Source organism: Ovis aries, chromosome 14 (genome assembly GCF_016772045.2).
Source record: "Ovis aries strain OAR_USU_Benz2616 breed Rambouillet chromosome 14, ARS-UI_Ramb_v3.0, whole genome shotgun sequence".
Classification (NCBI taxonomy): domain Eukaryota; kingdom Metazoa; phylum Chordata; class Mammalia; order Artiodactyla; family Bovidae; genus Ovis; species Ovis aries.
In genome coordinates, this window is record NC_056067.1 from 51846214 (window position 1) to 51863103 (window position 16890).

The following is a 16890-nucleotide window of genomic DNA, read 5'->3' on the forward strand; positions in this document are numbered from 1 at the left end:
ATTGAAAGCAAGAGGAGAAGGGGACCGCAGAGGATGAGATGGTTGGGTGGCATCATCAACCCAATGGACATGAGTTTGAGTAAACTCCGGGAGTCGGTGATGGACAGGGAGGCCTGGTGTGCTGCAGTCCATAGGGTTGCAATAAGTCAGACACGACTGAGCGACTGAACTGAAATGAACTAATCCTGTCATCTTAAAATGTAAAGTATGGGAGTGGGCCTAGTAAGACCATTACAACCTTGAGACATTCTTTTGATTTATTGTAGTAACCAATTTAAAAAGTATATAGCTCCCTTGCTAAGACTAGCGAGGGGGGCACTCTCCATCCCCTGTCTGATGTCTATGTCAGAAGCTTTCTCTGTCCCTTTTCATACTTAAGTAAAACTCTGCTACTCAAAAGCTCTTGAGTGATCAAGCGTGGTCCCTAGTCCTGAAACTAAATCTTTTTCGGAGATCACAAATCTGACATCGTTCAAAGTAAGCTATCATAACCCCCATCTCCACCTGCCCTGGACTTCAGAATGCCTTCCTCGACGTTCGCTGACAACTTCCTAACTCTCCCTCAGCCACGCCAAAGACAACGAAGCCACTAGGTTCGGCCAATACTCGGAACTTCTCTCTCCAGCAAAGATCAGAAATTCAGATTGGCTTTAGAAAAGGCGCCTGTGACAGGCGGAGCCAAGTTGCATGCTGGGATGAAGGTCCAAATTCCCACCTTCCGGGGGATTCACTGGCTCCGGACTACATTTCCCAGACGTCTTTCGGCACAAATCCTCTCCGGGCGGGGCGAGTTGACGGAGAGCTCTTCGAAGTGCTCCGCTGGAGCCTCTAAGGATTTTCTGGCTCTTATTTCCCATGAACCTCTGGGCCTAAACTAACCCCAGTCTCTGGGTCCCTGTCCGGTGTCTTCGAGATTTTTGGTCTCTGCGCGGTGAGTCGGTCGCGTTGGAGCAAGTGGTCAGCCCCCAGGGACGGTGGGACGGCTCTGCGGACATCTCCAGCGCCCGGTCAGAAATGGCAGTGAGGGAGGGAGGCGCTCGAGGTGAGAAGGCCCGGCGGCTGACAGGTTGTGTGTTGTCCGGAGCCTCAAGCCTGGTGTGTGAGCGAGAGTCAGAAAAATGGTGTGTGACAGACGGCGTGACAGGGCCAGAGTGTGTCTCCCTAACGGTGTGCGAGATTGGGGCTGTGTGACAAAGTGAGGTGCGCGGTCTTGTTAGTACGTGTGGATTGCTTTGGCGGGACGCTCTAGGTTCCCTCTAGATTCTCTTAGTCGCTGCCGGAGTTAAGGGACCACAAGAAAAGTAGCCGTGTCTTAAGCCCTAGAATGTGTGTTTCCGGCAAGAAGACACAGATCGAGTCTTGAGATGAGGATTCTACAGTTTTACATCTGGAAGCGTCCTCATCACAGTCTCCTGGGAAGATGTGTAGGACTCCTCTTTGCGGGGCCAGCTTCATGTGTCAGCACCACTGCAACCAGACCTCTGTCCCCAAGAATTGCTCTCAGCTGAGTTGCAGCTTCCCCTTTAATTCAGTTTGTTTGTGTGTGGACTACGGCAGATGTGACCCCGAAAGTGTTTTGTTTGTTTTTAGGTAGGTCTATCTGTGTTCCAAGGAATGCTGGTGTCTCACGATTTCTTCTCATCCCTTCCCGCCGCCCCTACCGACCCCCCTCATCCCCACGTCCTCCCGCACCCCCGGTGCTGCTGGGTTTCTGAGATGACCCTGAGAAGTAGGAAATAATTCTTGCATATTTTTTGTTGCTGCATGTTCAGGTGAATTTGTCTTTCTTTTTTAAATTCATAGTTCCCTTTGTTTCTTCTCTTTCTCTGCGTCTCTTTTTTAAGTCTTCATTGAATTTGTTTCAACGTTGCTCCTGTTACATGTTTTGGTTTTTTGGCGGAGGGATCGAGCTCACACTCCCTGGATTGGAAGGCGAAGTCCTAACCACTGGACTGCTAGGGAAGTCCCACCTTTGTTTTTAAATCATGAGAATTTTAGTTTTCCTTGACCTTAAATATCTCCATTAGTAGTGTCTGTCCTGGGCCTTCTGGTGAATGACCCACCACGCTGATGTAGCCCTCTCCCCAGAGACCCCCTATTGTCCTTCTCCTCAGTCAGTAGCCATCTGTTCATATGGCAAATTGTTCAAATCCTCAGATGCATTGGAAGACATTTTTCAAGGATTATATCCAAATGTTTTAAATGGACTATTCAGTGAAGAATGAGAATGGTGTCGCCACATTTGTTAAGTATCTACTCTGTAGGAAATATTGTGTTTATGTGTGTAGATTTCCTTGCTCTCACTTCGAAGGAAAAAAATGATTTGTGTTCGTTCAGAGGAGAATCTTGACAGTGGAAGTGTCTCACTATAGTAAGCTACAGCTATAAGATGTTGAGGAGCTGGTAGATGTCATTTGTTTCAGACCCACTGATTTTCAGCGTTGGGCCTGTTGGTTCAGTTTTCTTCATGACTGAATTCCCTATCACTCAATTTTTTACATTTGCAAATATCTTTATTTTTCTGATTGGGCTTCCCTGGTAGCTCAGCTGGTAAAGAATTCATCTGCAATTCAGGAGACCCCAGTTTGACTCCTGGGTCAGGAAACTTCCTGGAGAAGGGATAGGTTACTCACTCCAGTATTCTTGGGCTTCCCTGGTGGCTCAGGTGGAAACGAATCTGCCTGCAATGTGGGAGACCTAGGTTTGATCCCTGGGTTGGGAAGATCCCCTGGAGAATGGAACAGCTACCCACTCCAGTATTCGTGCCTGGAGAATTCCACGGACAGAGGAGCCTGGCGGACTACAGTCCATGGGGTCCCAAAGAATTGGACAGGACTGAGCAACTTTCACTTTTATTTTTCTGATGACAGAGTTAACACAGGTTTGTTGGAAAACATTCACCAATCCAGGAAATGTATAGAGAAGAAAGTTAAAAATTATATCCCGTAGAGTTAATCATTCTTATTATGTTGATGTCTTTTTATTCAGTTGTTTAAGTCAGGACAGGCTCACTTCAGCACACCTAGACTAAAGCTTCTTTTTCCTTCTGCAGCTCTGGCTTTTCTGGACTCTGTGTTTCACCAATAGAGGAACCCTATGGAGCACTAATTAGTTCCTGGGATTGTAGAACCATGACTGACGTAAGTTGGTCTTTCTCCTTGACATGGTGTGATGTTTAGGTCATGTGGATCTTTTCCTGAATTACCCTAAAGCTTTCTACTTAACAGAACCCCTTCCTTGAACCTCCTTCTCAGTTCGTCCTGTTCCGGTAAAGGGTGATGCCAAATAGCCCAGCGTCTGCCCTCTGTGCCATTTCCAGTCGGCACCATCGTATTTATCAACCACTTGACTCAATGTCTCCTGTGGCTCAGTCTTCCATCAAGAGTAGTGAAGGGATGGAGTCCTCTGAGGGAAATATTTGAGCATCTGTCCAAGAATAACACAAAGGAATATACTGAACAATCAGTTCGCTTTTATTTATATACTAGGAAAACCAACAGTAGGTTGAGTTCATCATCTTTCAAAGGCACGAAGAGGATTCATATAAAGAGGAGGAAAGAGGGGAGAATGAAGACTTCAGACCTTTGGAAAGAAACAGTTTTCCTTTTGCAAGCCAAGATGCCGATTAATTCATGTTCTATCTAGAAAAAGAAAAGGATAAAGTTCCCTCAATAGTTTTCCTTTTTCAGGCTAATATGTAGCCATCAAAGAAGCAGGTCAGGGTGCTCTGCCCTTAGCCAGCTGAATGGTCACCCATGGGAAGAGTTTCAATTGTGTATTCTCTGGTAGAGCTTTGGTATTTAACTGGCACTGATCCATATCAGGCTGTCTTAGGTCTTGCCTTTTGTTATTACTTCAATCTTTGTTCAGCCAGGGCTGCCCCGTTTCCCTAATTAGGGTTTCTCATTCCCATGACAAGTCTGTGGTGTGATGAGTTAGTGATGAGGGTTCCTTTGGGTCACACAGGAAAACTTGGAACTTCTACATAAACCTGAGTTTTCCTGAAAGATAACTTAGAATATAGGATTTCTTAGTTTCAGCTTCAGTTTGTATGAGATCACATGTTTTGTAAACTTTCAGGATTAGAGTGGGGAGTGAGTGGTTCTTTCCAGGGATTCCCTTATCAATAAACACCAGTGTCAAAGTCCATTTTGTTATTGACCAGGTTGTGACATCTGTGTCATGTCTGATCTTCTATCCGTATCTGCCAACTCGAGAACAAGCAATGTGTTAAGCGATGGATAGTTGATGGTACCACATAAGAAGAGGATCTGGATTCTTAAATACTGGATGATAACAGACTCCTGGAATTAAGAAAATCTTTAAAATTTTTGTTCACTCTGAATGTATAATAGTTATTAATCTTGTACGTTCATATGATGAACTGAATTGCATCTAATAAAAATGTTTTATGTATCCAATTCATCACAATAAGAAAAGAATGCTAACCACAGGGAACTATACTCAATATTTTATAATTATCTATAAGGGAAAAGAATCTGAAATCCCTGTGCTATATACCTGAAACTAGCACAATATTATAAATCAACTATACGTCAGTAAAAAATTAATATAAGTTATAGAAAGGAAAATGCCTATGATATAATCTAACAAAATGATTCACTTGAGGTTTAATGATAATCCTTAATTTAATGGAAATCATTTTTCTAAAATAAGAGATTTTATAATACATTTGGGAAAAGTGGGGTTTTTTTTCCATATTTTTTTAAAGGGATGAGATCGTGTAGCAATTCCTATATATAAAGAATTTATGAAGTGGGCACCTAGCAGATTGTATGTATGTATACACACCCAGAAACATCCCTGTCCCTTCCCCCAACACACTTTTTATTTAATAGAAGAGAAACTGGGATTATTTTATGCATATCAGACAGATCTGGACAGCTGAGTTATCTCACAGTATACAGGAAGTTTTGCGATAACAGGTTTCTTCTTGAACATGTAGACACTCTGCTTTAATCAAACTAATTTCCTTACTTTTTCCTACCCATCTGTTTCACAGGCTTTCAGCTGACTTGGTTGCTATGTTTTTCTCTTCTTATAAGTTATCCTTCATACTCCTCTCTTTTTTCCTCTTGGAAATATTTTTTCACTTTCTTTAATTTCACAAGTAATGAGCGGGTTTTTGGTTTTAGGGCTTGGTGACATTCGGGGATGTGGCCATTGACTTCTCTCAGGAGGAGTGGGAATTCCTGAACCCTGCTCAGAGGGACTTGTATGTGGATGTGATGTTGGAGAACTACAGCAACTTGGTCTCACTGGGTAAGCTCATCTGCCTGAAATAATTTACTTTTCTATCTGCAACATCAGCTTTCTCCACTGGGAATTACAGGGCTGTTTTTGAAGAAATCAGGTGAATTTCTCCTTCATGTTCTCAAAATAATGCTTTGGTATTCATTGGCTTAGAAATGGGTTCATTGAGCACCTTGATCATCCCATCCCTCAGGAGCTTCAACCCTCTGGCCTTTTCTGCAGTGGCCTCTCTTCAATGACCAAGGAGCTGGATTTGTAGTATGGGGCATATGTTTATTTCATAACTACTGTCAGAGAAACCACATTTCAGACTGTGTTTAACGTCAGCATTTCTACAGGTGATCTCTGTCCTTGCTAGTCTTGCTATGCTATGCTAAGTCACTTCAGTCGTGTCCAACTCTGTGCGACCGCATAGATGGCAGCCCACCAGGCTCCCCCATCCCTGGGATTCTCCAGGCAAGAACACTGGAGTGGGTTGCCATTTCCTTCCCCAATGCATGAGAGTGAAAAGTGAAAGTGAAGTCGCTCAGTCATGTCCGACTCTTAGCGACTCCATGGACTGCAGCCTACCAGGCTCCTCTGTCCATGGGATTTTCCAGGCAAGAGCACTGGAGTGGGGTGCCATTGCCTATGTGGTTCTTTTATGTGAGGGACCATAGAAAAGCCAGAACAGAGTTACTGAAAGAGAGAGTACCCAGAAGTGAGTGAGGGAGACAGGAAGAGCCCAGGTGACAGGCTGTGGTGTTGGTTATGGGGAATAATGTGGATTGTTCTCTCAGTGATTAGAAGCCATGATTTGGTTTACGTGGGGTTTTAACTTTTTTATTTTTAAGTGTTACACAAACACCTATGATAAGCTGCTTCCAGGGTTTGTTAGAAATTGCAGCTTGTCAGGTCCTACTCTAGCATCTGTATTTACTTATGGTCCCTGGTGATTTTTATTCCCCTTAAAAAGTTGCTCCCCTTTGTTATATTCTCACCCACATATGGGAAGTGCAGCTAAAAACAAAATCCTGATACACTGTGGCTTTCAGAAGAACCTCTCTACTTTAATAGAGTGGTGGACTGAATGAACAGAAATTCATTGCATACTAAGTGAACATGTTCTTTTACTTCCAACATATTTGAAGTTGAAAATTACAACCTGAACTTTGCACTTTACAAAGTTAAATCCTACACTGAGTTAAAGCCTAGAAATGTCTCACAAAACTTGTTTTCACCTTAGCAAAATAACAACAGTAACAATAATAACATTAATAGTTAACATTATACTTACTAAAAACCAGGCCCTGTACTAAGCAGAGCAAATACATGAATGTTTTTAACTTTTATAACATCCCCATGAGGTAGGTACTATTTTTAACCCTTTTTATAGAGGAGATTACTGAGACACATACACAGTTTAAATGACCTCCCAAGGTCACACAGCTGGTGGGGACAAAGTAGCAACAGTTGCACCTAAGAAGTCTGGCTCTAGAATCTGTGTTTTAAAACCACCATTATGTGTTTTGTTTGCTCAAAAGAGGCAGAACCTGAATGAGCCTAAAACAAGGTCATTTTTCTACTTTATATGATCTCATGTTCTTCATTCCCACTGTTTCTCTCTTCTCTGGAGTCTTTGTCAATATTATTTTTACCTTTATTGCAAATTAGACCAAATGTTTTGCACTTATTATTAAAAAAAAAACCAAGAAACAAATCTCTGCACCATTTGAGATTTCTTTTCCTGCAACCAGACACTCCATTTCTAAGCCATATATAGCAGCATTATTGGAGCAAGGAGAAGAGCCCTGGATAATTGTTGGGGATGTGAGGAGGTGCAAAAAGTTAGATCCCAGGAAGGCAAAGGCAGGAGGGAGCCATCAGCCCAGGGAACACCCTCACAGGTCACACAGGAGGAGAAAGGGAACAGCTGGGATGGTGTTTGGAAGTTCGTTATGAAGGACCAAGGCCTGTAGAGTGAAGGCCTGACACCTGGGAGAAAATAGAGATCTCAGTTTGAGCTACCAGAGGAACTTCATATTGATCTCATTTCTGAGACTCCTTGTTTCTCTTCTTCTATTTCCCTCCCATTTCAGCAAGGAATTCTTTTTTGTTCCCATTGGAACCATTTTACTTACATGTTGGATATAGCTATTTTCCAGCTGTTTTGCATTTGTGTATGTGAATGAATATACATACTCGTTCATCAGTTCACCACGTATTTGGAGTTCCTACTCCTAGCCAGGCTGCATACTGGGCACTACTAATACCATCACGAACAAGATTGATAAAACTTGCTCATTCTTGTGTACTTTGTGTCATTGGGGAGAAACATAAATAAGTAAATAAATAGATAAATAGTATCATGTAATGAAACATGTTATTCATGAGAGGCAGGCAGCATAAGAGAACAGAAAATGATGGGAGATGTTGGAGAAGACTCTTGAGAGTCCCTTGGACTGCAAGGAGATTCAACCAGTCCATTCTAAAGGAGATCAGTCCTGGGTCTTCTTTGGAAGGAATGACGCTAAAGCTGAAACTCTAGTACTTTGGCCACCTCATGCGAAGAGCTGACTCATTGGAAACGACTCTGATGCTGGGAGGGATTGGGGGCAGGAGGAGAAGGGGACGACCGAGGATGAGATGGCTGGATGGCACCACCGACTTGATGGACGTGAGTGTGAGTGAACTCTGGGAGTTGGTGATGGACAGGGAGGCCTGGCATGCTGCAGTTCATGGTGTTGGAAAGAGTTGGACATGACTGAGCAACTGAACTGAACTAAACTGATACAGCTAATTCAGATAAGGGGGTCAGGGAAAGCATTTTTGAATAGAAATGTGAAGTCTAGGATCAGGTTATATGAATACCTGGGGGAGGAACATTTTAGTCGCAATGAACTGAAGGGCAAAGGCCCTGAAGGTGGTAAGGAACTTTATTGGAAGAACTCTAAGAAGGGTAGAGTTAGTAAAGGAGAGTGTGCTGGTCCCGGAGATAAGCACAGGTTTGATAATATACAGTTGTAGTTTTCTTAGGAATTTGGATTGTTTAGTTTCAGTCTGAATTCATTCATCTGTTCTTGATTTACATTCCTTATTTCTTGAATAAAAATTTATAATATTATGTTTCAAGTATATAGCAAAGTGATTCAGTTATACATACATATGTGAATATATATATATTTCAGATTGTATTCCATTATAGGTTATTACAGGATACTGACTATAGTTCCCTGTGCTATACAGTAAATGCTTATTGTTTTTCTATTCTGTGTATAGTAGTTTTGTTAATCCCATACCCTTAATTTCTTCCTCCCCTGACTTTCCCCTTTGGTAACCGTAAGTTTCTTTTCTATGTCTCTGAGTCTGTTTTTGTTTGGTATATAGATTCATTTGTATTATTTCTTAGATTCCACATATAAGTGATGTCATATAATATTTGTCTTCCTCTGTTTGACTTACTTCACTTAGTATGATATTCTCTAGAGCCATCCATGTTGCTACAAATGGCAATATTTCATTCCTTTTTATGGCTGAGTAATATTCCATTGTGTGTATATATATCATATTCTCTTAAACCAGTTGTCTGTTGATGGGCGTTTGGGTTGTTTCCATGTCTTGGCTATTATAAATAATGCTGCTATGAACCTGGGGTACATGTATCTTTTTGAATTAGAGTTTTTTGTCTTTTCAATATGTATGCCTAGGAGTGGGATTACTGAATAATAATAATTGCTCTATTTTTATTTTTTTAAGGAACCTCTGTTTTTGTTCTCCATAGTGACTGTACATTTTACATTCCCACCAACAGTATATGAGGGTTCCCTTTTCTCCACACTGTCTCCAGCATTTGTTACTTACTTTTATGATGGCCATTCTGACTGGTATGAAGGGGTGCCTCAGTGCAGTTTTGTTGTGCATTTCTGTAGTAATTAGTGATGTAGAGCATTTTTTTATGTGCTCGTTGGCTAACAGTGTGTGTTCTTTGGAGAAATGTTTATTTAGATCTTGTGCCCATTTTTTGATTGGGTTGTTTGTCTTTATTGATATTGAGTTGTATGAGCTGTTTGTGTATTTTGGAAATTAATCCCTTTAATGAGGCTTTTATGAGGAGGAACTTTGAGGCTATTAAATGTTGTATTCCTCTTCAAACTTTGTTTATTCATATGTTGGATTTCTAGTCAGCAGATTGTAATTTGTTCTTCCCATTATTTATTTTGAAGCTCAAAATATATGAGCTGGTCCCAGATGTGATCCATGGGAACCCTCTAAATAGTAGCTTCTGTGTCCTTTGGCATGTCTCCACCACACTTAGAGCACCTCCTTATTTTCTGACATAACTCCATGTTCCAGCCCTAAAGTCAGCCTTTTCTTCAAGGTGCGCTGGTTCCTTTTAGTTGAGTATGGTATTTAGAAGCCAGAATCTGAGTGCTAGATTTGCTCATTGCTGCTGGGGAATGGCTGTCCCTAGGCCCTCTCAGTGAACAGAGTAGGGAGAGAATATGTTTATATGCATGCATGCATATATGTACACACACTTACATCTATCTCATGAGTTCACACAGATGTCTCCAGTTCCTTTTCAACACTACAGGTTTTATTTCAGCTTATTCACCTTCCATTTCTAACTCCCTTTTCTGACAATGAAAAACCTGGGTTCCATTATTCTTAATGTATTTATAGTTGACCCTTGAACAACATGGGTTTGAACCACGCAGGTCCACATATATGCAGATTTTTTTCAAGAAATATACAGTAGACTCTCCGTTTCCACAGCTTCTACATCCATGGAAAAGGAAGGCCAACTATGGGACTTTGCATCCTTGGGTACCTGAGGTGAATTCTGGAACCAATCCCCCGAGATACTACCAAGGGATGACTGTATTTATTTGATCAAACTCTCTGTGACTAACCAGTCTTCTGTTACCACTGCCACCACCACCTTGATCGTGTGATTGCCTTTCTTACCCCCTTGGGCTGACAACCAGGTCACTCGGCACATGAACACTTGTCCTTACCTTGCTTGCATTCTGACTCCTGACATGAGACAACCCTTTTACATTGTGACCATCCTCATGCTGGCTGACCTTCAGATCCTGCTCTGGGCCTCATTTTATTAAATCCTGATCCTTGAGGATGCGTTTTGAAAATATTCTGTGTGATGAGACAGAAAATCTTCATTAAGCTCTTCTGCTGTATACTGAAGTGAAGTGGTTACCTTGCAGGAAATTGCCTGTGTCAATGTTTGAATTATGAGTTAAACTAGCTGCTTTTTTCATGGAACACCCCCTTTTTTTTTTCCTTGAAAGAATGACTGACAGGCAGACTATGGTTGAAGCCTTGAGTAGTTGGAAAACATTTTCTTCTAAATGAGCATGTCACTTTAAGAACAACTGAGAGTATTTATTGCCAATGATAAAATTTAAACTTTCAAATAAATATTAGAATTGTGTGAAGCTTATATCCATTATTTTGAGTTTACAGCTTCCCAGTAAATATTTTTCTGATGAGGTAGATATATTTTTAACTTATGGTTTTCTTTGATATTATGTAATAAAATACGTCAGCATTTCAAATATCTGCAGAATTCAGTGAACCAGTATTTTTCAAATGACCAGTGCATGATATTACAGAATTATGCATGGGTAAAAAAAAAAATCATCCAAAGTGCAATGGATTCTGTAACATAATATGAAGAATTCATGAGTATGGTTGCATATTCCACCTTGGAACTAACCTTTTAAGAAACCATCACTTCTCATGTTTTACTGTATCAAAGAATAGCATCCACTATTACTTAAACAAGCTCATAGAATATTCTGCTATTTTATAATTACATATCTGTTAGAGGCTGGATTTTCTTCATATGCTGTTTTCTTCAGTGCTATTTCTTCAACCAAAGTAGCATTGCCAGTTTGAATGCAAAAGAATCCAGCTGTCTTCTGTTAAGCCAGATATTAAAGAGACTTACAAAATATTTTAAGAAGTTATTCATTAATTTTTTGTTTTGGAATTTTTCTTCCAAATATGGTTACTTTTCATAAAATTCATAATGATTTATCATTTTTAAATAAATTAATAACTTTAAATTTCTCAGTTTTAATTTCTAATATGGTTAATTTCAAAAGATATAACCTACATAAACAAAAGCTCTTTTGGGTCCTCAATGCTTTTTTTAAAAAAAAACAGCTAAAAGGAAGTTAAACTTCTGTTCATTTACTGTCACTGTTGAGCCTTAAACAAAAACATTCAAATACCAAGTAATTATAATGGAAGCTCAATTCATATTTGTTGAACTACTTATTGAGGCTAAGTTGTACATAAGTGCACTCCTTTTAGTTTACATTTGGTTATCTCAAAGTAATTGTAATATTAGGTTGGTCAGTTTAAATACTGGCTTCCTTCTGGATATACACACAGTCTTCACATCCAAATGTTATTGTATACAAAACAATAAGAAATTATTAAATAAAATAGCAATAGTCAGTGCAGTTTAGGCCTGTGCCCAATTAATGTTGATTAAAATTGCTTGCCACAATTATTTCCACAGTACTCATCCAACATTTATTAGCTTACCAAGGTATTATACAATCACCAATAGGCAAAAACACTAGATTTGTATACTTGTATTGCAGATACACTTACACATGTGCAAGCAAGGGATTCACAATATTGAAGAGTATAAGAGTCTACTGAGACCAGAAAGTTTGAGAACTATTGCTCCAGGGTATGGTTCTTACTTTCAATATATGGTCTTTGAGAGGCCTCAAAGTAGATGCTTGGGAGTGTTCATTGAGGTCTTTCCATTTGAACTGGGCTGACTTCCAGTGTGCAACTTCTAGAATCTCTGATTGTAGTCAATACCCCAGGCACCCTGTGAATGCATAACATTTGGTTACAGATCCAAGGGAGAAGCCCTGCATAGGTTCCTGGGGCTCCTTTTCATGGCTTCTCCTTTGATAAACCTTGAACCACAAATTCCACTCACCTTAGTAGCCCTAAATTCAGATCCTAATATTCTTTGCCTAGTGACTTGATTGGTGGAAGGGCACATTTTAGTTTAAGAGACTGTTTACAAAGGAAGATGATGAGGAACTTGTTAAAATGACCTTTGTGGAATCCTCCAGAAAACTGTCAGATCAGAACGTGATGATGACAGAAAACAACAAAATTCTGTAAAGCAATTATCCTTTAATAAGAAATAAATTTTTTTTTAAGGCAAAAAAAAAAAAGAGAGAACATGATGAGATCACAAGAGCTGAAAAGTCACAACTGAATTTGTTGTTGAACAGAAGAGAGGCTTGTGCCTAGGAGTTTACTAAGTCTCCTGATTCAGTTTACTTATGAGTATTATTTTCAATGTGTCTTTACTTCTAGTATAAAGGACTTTTTTTTCTGGTAAAGGGAATAAAATGTTTTGGTTTTCTTGTTTTCTTTCAGATTTGGAGTCGACATATGAGACAAAAAATACATTTTCAAAAAAGGACATTTTTGAAATAAATTTTTCCCAGTGGAAGATAAAGGAAAGAAGTAAAACCATTGAGCTCGAGGCATCCATTTTCAAAAATAACTGGAAATGTAAGAGCAGATTCAAGGGGCTCCAGGGACACCAAGAGAGATTCTTCAGTCAAGTGATAATCAGCTATGAAAAAATGCCCACTTACAAAAAGCATGAATCTCTTATTGCACATCAAAGAACTCCTAATCAAGAAAAACCTTACATTTGTAAGGAATGTGGGAAGGCTTACAGTCATGGCTCAAAACTTGTTCAACATGAGAGAATTCATATGGCTAAAAAACATTTTGAATGTAAAGAATGTGGGAAGGACTTTTTAAGTGCCTATCAACTCACTGTGCATCAGAGATTTCATACTGGTGAGAAACCTTATGAATGTAAGGAATGTGGGAAGACCTTTAGTTGGGGATCAAGCCTTGTAAAACATGAGAGAATTCATACTGGTGAGAAACCCTATGAATGTAAAGAATGTGGGAAGGCCTTTAGTCGTGGCTATCACCTTACTCAACATCAGAAAATTCATATTGGTGTGAAATCTTATGAATGTAAAGAATGTGGGAAGGCCTTTTTTTGGGGCTCAAGCCTTGCTAAACATGAGATAATTCATACAGGTGAGAAACCTTATAAATGTAAAGAATGTGGGAAGGCCTTCAGTCGTGGCTATCAACTTACTCAGCACCATAAAATCCATACTGGTAAGAAACCTTATGTATGTAAAATTTGTGGAAGGGCTTTTTGTTGGGGCTATCAACTTACTCGACATCAGATATTTCACACTGGCAAGAAACCCTATGAATGTAAGGAATGTGGGAAGACCTTTAACTGTGGCTCTAGTCTGGTTCAACATGAGAGAATCCATACAGGTGAGAAACCCTATGAATGTAAAGAATGTGGAAAGGCCTTTAGTCGTGGCTATCACCTTACTCAACATCAGAAAATCCATACTGGTGAGAAACCTTTTGAATGTAAGGAATGTGGGAAGGCTTTCAGTTGGGGTTCAAGCCTCGTTAAACATGAGAGAGTTCATTCTGGTGAGAAATCTTATGAATGTAAAGAATGTGGAAAAACCTTTGGTAGTGGCTATCAACTTACTCGACATCAGATATTTCATACTGGTGAGAAACCCTATAAATGTAAGGCATGTGGGAAGGCCTTTAACTGTGGCTCTAGTCTGGTTCAACATGAGAGAATCCATACTGGTGAGAAACCCTATGAATGTAAAGAATGTGGGAAGACCTTTAGTCGTGGCTATCACCTTACGCAACATCAGAAAATCCATACTGGTGAGAAACCTTTTAAATGTAAGGAATGTGGGAAGGCCTTTAGTTGGGGTTCAAGCCTTGTTAAACATGAGAGAGTTCATACTGGTGAGAAATACTATGAATGTAGAGACTGTGGGAAGGTCTTCAGTAATGACTATCAACTTAGTGTTCATCAGAGATTTCATACTGGTGAGAAACCTTATCAATGTAAGGAATTTGGGAAGACCTTTACTTGTGGGATAAGCCATGTTCAACATGAAAGAATTATGTAATAATATACAAATATAAAGATACAAATACAAATACAAATACAAATAATATACAAATTATATACAAACAAATAATATACAAATATAAAGAGTGTGGGGAAGCCTTTATATGGACAGCCTATTCAAATGGGGCAGCTGATGCTGGTGAAACTTTATGACTGAAGAAATGTGAAAGAATGTGTCTGTGTATGTGTATAGACAACTTACTTAATGTGAGAAGTCTTACTCTTGAGAAACCTTTTGAATGTAGGGAATGTGCAAAACCCTAAACTGTGTATGGATAACTGATATCAGAAAATTCATATTAGTGAGGAATATTTTGAAAATGAGGACTATGAAAAGGCCTTTCAACTTCTGTATGATTTTGAACATCTATACTAATGTGAAGCCATTTAAATGTAGGAAATGTGTAAAGATCTTTAATTCATAATACAAAGTCTCATAAGTGTTGGAAAAATTATGCTCATCAGAAACTCTTAAAGGGATATGGGAAGATTTTAAATTTAGTTTGGTTCTTGCATATCAGAGAATTCATACTGCTGTGAAATCCTGTGAATTTAAGGAGTATGGGAAGACTTGTAATCATGGTAAACATCTTAAAATACATCAGGGAATTTATCCTAATGAGAAGCCATTTGAATTAGAATTGTAGGAAGGCCTTTAGACAAGTACCACTCCAGCTATTGTCCAGAGATGTTCTGCCAGTCTATAAAATCATTGCCTGTCAATCATGAGATAAATGCAGAAAGTGAGAGTAAATGTTTGGAAACTTTTATAGAAATTTGATATTGCCATAACATTATCATTATATTTTACAAAAGTATCAGTCAACGAATGATTGGAAATTAAAAATGAAAACTTTGTCCTTTATCAGTTGAGAGACAACATTCATACTTTAAAACAGGAGACAAGTTACAAAGTAACTTAATTAGAATAAGAAATTCTTCACTCCTCGGACAATGATTAGAGTAGCAGAATACTTAATGCTTCATAAGATATGTATGATGTATATACTGTTAGGACCAAACTGGAGCCAGGACACGCTCTAAGGGGCAGGCTAGGCCTGAGGTTTAGTCTCTAGGAAAGCTGAGGCACTGGGAACTCCCACAGGCAGTGTAGCTAGACCAATCAGAAAAATCCCCGTAGCGCCCCGCCCATGCCAGACCCAAGCCAATCCAGATAGGGATGCGAGGTTTAAAAGTCCCGCGCGCGCTTACAGTTTAACCAATCAGCTATGCTGTTACAGAAACAAACAAAGAACCGTCTGTATAAAAGTAGATGTGATTCAGAGCTCGGGGCTCTTGTTGGATTCCACTGTGCTGGATGAGACCTGGGCCCTAACTCGAGCTAGCAATAAACCCCTTTATGCTTTTGCATTGCTGTGGACATCTTATTCTCTCAGTTTTGGGGACTCGGACTCTGGGCATAACAATACTTCAGACTTTGGTAAATCTGAATAAGGAAAAGTCAAGAAAGTTGGCAACATTGTAGAATCATTAATAAGAAAAGATATAATTAGAGATATGGAATTTTTTTTAATTTAAGGCAACACAATGTATTTAAGCATATTTGGATCAATAAGCAAAGGAAAAGACTGAAAAAAATTGCTCCAAGATCTATTTCGTAGAAACAATAGTTGGAAATTGTCATCTTCTTAGGTATCAATTTCAAGAGGAAAAACAAATTTTTTGCTATCTCTTCTGGATAACATATATCTAGTAACAAAACTAAATGGAGATAGCCTCTAAAAAGCAAAAGCTAGATTAATTGAATTTGCATGCATGCCTGTTCAGTTGCTTCAGTCACATCCAACTCTGTGAACTCGTGGACTGCAGCCCGACAGGCTCCTCTGTCCATGGAGATTCTCCAGGCAAGAGTACTAGAATGGGTTGCCATGCTCTCCTCCAGGGGAACTTCCTGACCCAGGTAAATGCAAAATTTTTAATTAAAATACCAGTAAGCAGAATCCAGATGTAAGATTGCACAATAGAAAATAATTTTTATGGAATATCCAAGCCCCAGATTTTCTGGTTTAAATGGAAATATAGGCTAACTGACAAAAAAAACAAAAACAAAAACGAATCAGTATGAGTTTAATTCATTCTGATAGTTCACCTTAGATTTGTGTGACTTTTAGAGTAGGAAATTACATACAATGACTTAATTCTAAGAAGAATTTAGTATTTGTAAATCAGAATGCATCTCAAAATTGGTGACTTCATTTTCATCTGGGTAGCTGTTATGATTTAGTGCCAGCATGAAAGTATATTAGTTATGATAAAATAAAAGAATGCTTATATACTCAGAATTTGACCCTTTAAAAATGACTGATTTCCAAAAAATCAGTTACATCAGAACTGGACTGACAAATGTCTGTGGTTCATCTTGGTCATTGTTTTTATCTGCACTCACCTCTATGTCCATTTTTGCAGATAGGCCATCCATGGTATCTCTGTTCAGTCGTTTATGGTCTAGTGGTTGACAGCATTATTCCACATAATTGTAATAATAAAATGTAACACAAAGCAGAATACTTTGAGTGTTTTAATAGAATATATCATCACCAGTTAGTATTTTACTCCTCCTGGGT

At 39.2% G+C, this 16890-nt stretch overlaps 1 protein-coding gene across 4 annotated transcripts in view; it reads left to right on the top strand.

The window, feature by feature from the left end:
- Nucleotides 1–796: 796 nt before the first annotated feature.
- The window catches only part of ZNF283 (zinc finger protein 283), a 65172-nt gene continuing 49078 nt past the window's right edge, over nucleotides 797–16890 (top strand). The window contains exons 1-4 of one of the 4 annotated variants that reach the window (XM_042232145.2): nucleotides 797–1042; nucleotides 3053–3140; nucleotides 5157–5283; nucleotides 12694–14279. In XM_042232145.2, the coding sequence (XP_042088079.1) occupies nucleotides 3132–3140; nucleotides 5157–5283; nucleotides 12694–14279 (1722 nt within the window). In that variant the 5' untranslated portion in view covers nucleotides 797–1042; nucleotides 3053–3131. Of the gene's footprint in view, nucleotides 1043–2331; nucleotides 2882–3052; nucleotides 3141–5156; nucleotides 5284–12693; nucleotides 16832–16890 lie in introns of those variants that run through there. The other 3 variants (XM_012190496.5, XM_060398688.1, XM_060398689.1) reach the window with 3 other exon arrangements.